Source organism: Pomacea canaliculata, linkage group LG10 (genome assembly GCF_003073045.1).
Source record: "Pomacea canaliculata isolate SZHN2017 linkage group LG10, ASM307304v1, whole genome shotgun sequence".
Classification (NCBI taxonomy): domain Eukaryota; kingdom Metazoa; phylum Mollusca; class Gastropoda; order Architaenioglossa; family Ampullariidae; genus Pomacea; species Pomacea canaliculata.
The window spans coordinates 2,827,275-2,831,413 of NC_037599.1; the positions used below are offsets into that span (position 1 = coordinate 2,827,275).

Here is a 4,139-nt window from a genome sequence, read left to right on the forward strand (position 1 = left end):
TTTGTCTGATGGCTGCTTCCCTTAAATCGATTGCACGGTCCCCGGAGGAGGGCATTGAAATCTACCCTGAAAATATAAACTCACCCACCTATTTCCACACAACTGAAATTAGTACTAAGTGATATTACACACAACTTAAAGTCTCATCCAGACGGAGTTTTTCATACCTGGAGGACATGTTGTCTCTTCCGCTTTTGGGGGTCCCATGGTCACCCTTTGATGTTGGACCGAGTCAGGGAAGTTGGGATGTCTTACAATCTTCAACACTGTGTCCTGTGTCAGTGGTCAAGATTTATAACCCATCGCCCAGGTGACAACTTGGCCAGTGGACTGTTGGGGGCCTCAACATACTTAAAAAATAGCAAATTCAAAATACAGTTTCTCTTGTGTTTATTGCATATTTGTATATATTGATAATTCTCGTTGTTTTAATCAGATGTGATTATCACTTTTTTAAAAAGACAAATAAAAAATAGACAAAAAGACAATTTAGCGTGTCTGGCCTTATCATCAAACTACTTGTCTGCCAGTCTCTTCGCAGTGTTGATAATGAAAGTGCTAAAACTCTGACATTTGTTAGCCCAGGGCATTGGCCAGTGTCGGGAAGTGCAGTTCAGTCGACTACAAGTCGCGGGCTTTGCCAGTCCTGTCATGACACTTCCAGCCATGAACGCGGAGAAGGAGTGGTATATCTTGCCAAAGGGAGGTGCGCATCCTGTTACATAACATGCAGTTGGACTGGGTCTAATCGGGCATTTTATATGTCAATAATAATAAGCCTCTGTTTTAACACCAAATCATCTGTCTGTCTGTCTGTCTGTCTGTCTGTCTGTCTGTCTGTCTGTCTGTCTGTCTGTCTGTCTGTCTGTCTGTCTGTCTGTCTGTCTGTCTGTCTGTCTGTCTGTCACACACACTTGGGAGAAGACAAAGGTAGTTGAGGTAAAACTGCCAACTCACCCTCACTTGCTAGCACCATGAAGCTGTGTTTCTCACTGAGTCTCACTCCGTTCCGCACCACAGACCCCCATGCGAGTGACTTCCCTTTAATGGGGGGAGGTGAGAGCATGGCCGCTGTCGTCGTCCTCTACCTGCTGACCGCCACACAGGGCCCGCGGCTGATGTCCATGTGCAAACCTTTTCAGCTCAACCTGCTGCTGATCGTCTACAACTTCTTCATGGTTGTCTTGTCAGTCTACATGTTTACAGTGGTGAGACTTACTGGGCTTTCTCTCTGTCTGTTGGTTGGTGAGGTTAGTGCCTATCCTGGTCCTATGGGCAGGCTTACACACACACGCAGGCACACAACACGCGTAGAATGTCATTTTAGATGACCCCAGGGCATCTTTGCCACAGTTTTGTATCTACGACTCCAGGGTTGAACCATCTGTAAGATGTGGACATTGCAATTTAAACCTCGGAAACAAGATGTTTGCCATAGAGTTCCCCATGTTGCCCCAGGACTTGCCCTCACTTATTCTATAATATTCTGAATGACACGTGCGTGCAGGGTGCCTACCTGACCATTGCCACTGACCACAGCTTCGTCTGCACCACGGTGGAGGAGGCCCACAGCAAAGGACACTCGGCTTTGGTAAGCACCGCCTCCCTCGACCTTTCACCTTTGTGAGGTAGGTCCAGATATTGTTCTTCTGGTCTGGACTGAATTGGTTTCGAACGTCTAGCATGGTTTAGTTCCAGGTACGTGTGCTAAGTCAGGCGAGAAGAGATTTTTATTTATTTATTTATTTATTTATTTATTTATTTATTTATTTATTTATTTGTCTTGCAGATTTATCACGGAGCATGGTTGTTTGTGTTTTCGAAATTACTGGAAATGGCCGACACAGTACGTACTCCGTTGTTCTAATGTCTCTTTCTCGCCATAAGGTACATGCATTCGTGAGTGTTTTGTGTGTCTGTATGTATGTGTCTGTATGTGTCTGTATGTGTGTGTATGTATATGTTTATCTATGCATTTATATGTATATGTGTATGTATTGTCTTGGAGTATATACGTATGGTTATATGAGTACAGGTGTGGTTGTATGTGTTCGTGTAGGTGTTCAGTACTTTTCCTTTGCTGCATTCTCTGTTTGCTGCCTATTACATAATAATTACTTGATTTACCTTCTTAATTATTTACCTTTTGTGTATATGTGATTCTATTTGTGTGTTCATGTGTGTGTGCGCATGCACAGGTGTTCTTCATCCTGAGGAAGAAGTTTAATCAAGTGACATTTCTGCACGTGTATCACCATTCAAGCATGTTTGTCTTCTCCTGGGTCGTTTTCAAGTATGTGCCCGGCGGGCAGTGTGAGTATCAGCACTACAACTACAACACCATGACACATTCTGACACATCAAAGCATGACACAACATGGCAATGCACGGCACAGCACATCGCAGACAGCGGGAGGGCGGGAAAACATTTAGAGGCAACCGAAGACGAACCAGCAAGTGAAGTAACTAAAATTAGTTGATGTGCGATCTGTTTCAGTTCTCGTCTACCCTTTGTTCAACTCGTTCGTCCATATCATCATGTACACTTACTACGCACTGGCCGCCATGGGACCGAGTGTCCAGAAGTACCTCTGGTGGAAGCGCTACCTCACAATGTTGGAGATCGTGAGTAGTGTGTGTCTGTGTGTTCATGGTCTTCAGTTTGGCCAGGCACCTTACCTTCAATTGACGAAACGTTGAATTGTTAACCATTTTGAGATTATAGCATATTGTGAAAGTTCAGCTTGTCTTCTATTCACTCGATCTCTATTCACTGTTCGTGATTTGTTAGTACGACTGCTGCAATTATTCTTTTTCTTTTTTTCCTCTGCCTCTTCTCCTGTCCAGTTCTACTGCTGGCAAACAGTGCTGGTGTTTGTGCTGATAATAAGGCTAGCACCTACCATTCTCACCGAGTCCCTGCTTTGCTAGTTTCTGTTTCAGTCTGTATCTACTTACCAATACCTTACTTGTTCCTGTTTGTATTTGCAGGCCCAGTTTGTGATTCTGTTGGCCTTCACACTCGTCAACATCGTGGCTGAGTGCGACTTCCCTAAAGGCTTCTCCTACGCAGCTTTGGTGTACGGCTTGACCTATCTGCTGCTCTTCATCAACTTCTACCGCAGGTCCTTCTCCAGCAAGGACAAGGGCCAGTGAGACACAGGACACATTGAGAAACCAGCATCTGGAGAAGTTGTTTTGCTGGGTAAAAGAAGGTAGCCGTGCAGCTGTCCGGTGATTTCTTCCCACCCCGACATCTCTCATCTTTATCTAAACACCTTTTAGACAACTGAGGCTTTTTTGTGTAATGTCAGAAGTCTTTCCATAGTCTGTTGGTTCCTTTCATTGTCAGGACACGTACAGAAACATTTAGTGACTAATGATTTAGTGATCAGACCACACTACGAATTTTTTCGATAATTAAACTCACACATACATACACAAACCCTTAACTTCATGAAATCAAATGGATTTTAAAATATACTCTCAGTATTTTTCTTTCTGTTTTTCGTCTGTGTGTGTGTGTGTGTGTTGTTGGGTTTTGTTGTTATCTTTACATAGCTCTTTTATTCTTACATATGGCAGTAAGGCAACATGTAAACAAAATATAGTAATCACTTAAACTTTTGTATCAAATTAAATAAAGCGCCATTAATCCACCCAAATGAGGTCGTAAGTGAGAGGGGCTGTAGTAAGGAGGTCAACTATTCTCCTTTCATTCCACGAACCATGACACTTATAATTTATAATAGAAATACAAGATCATTTGCTTAACTGTTGAAATAAATCTCTTAAAAACAATGTCATAATGCATTTTTTGGTCGTTTTCGCTATCACTTGGTCATGTCTATCATGCCATTGCTACGCTTGACTACATTTTTATTGGAAAACTAAATTAAGTCTCCAGGGGCTTTAGTTATGAAATGATAGTAAATCGTCGCCCCAGGGTAAATGGAAAACTTAAGGAACATTGTTCTGTTTCCTAAGTTATAACTCGGTGTCCAGACCCCGCGGACACTGCTTATCGTTTCTTTATGCCAAGACATCTTTGCCATCACTCTATAATTACTGTTTTAGGGCTAAATCAACATTTGGGGGTCTGCATACCGCTTTTTAATTTTGGACACGAAATCCTTGCC

At 42.7% G+C, this 4,139-nt stretch overlaps 1 protein-coding gene across 1 annotated transcript; it reads left to right on the top strand.

The window, feature by feature from the left end:
• Positions 1–246: 246 nt before the first annotated feature.
• On the top strand, positions 247–3,435 carry LOC112573626 (elongation of very long chain fatty acids protein 4-like). The gene is made up of 8 exons (XM_025254161.1): positions 247–310; positions 581–706; positions 1,021–1,208; positions 1,508–1,591; positions 1,790–1,846; positions 2,199–2,313; positions 2,498–2,625; positions 2,992–3,435. Exons 1-8 carry the CDS (start codon positions 247–249, stop codon positions 3,154–3,156), a joined length of 927 nt encoding a protein of 308 aa, XP_025109946.1. The 3' UTR covers positions 3,157–3,435.
• Positions 3,436–4,139: the final 704 nt, after the last annotated feature.

Bases quoted from the DNA above. Each gene is read 5' to 3' on its own strand.
- LOC112573626 (XM_025254161.1), top strand. From the start codon at position 247: ATGTCTTACAATCTTCAACACTGTGTCCTGTGTCAGTGGTCAAGATTT. The intron at 1,209-1,507 runs GTGAGACTTACT...ACGTGCGTGCAG, and splicing joins CAGTCTACATGTTTACAGTG to GGTGCCTACCTGACCATTGC. The intron at 1,847-2,198 runs GTACGTACTCCG...GCGCATGCACAG, and splicing joins TACTGGAAATGGCCGACACA to GTGTTCTTCATCCTGAGGAA.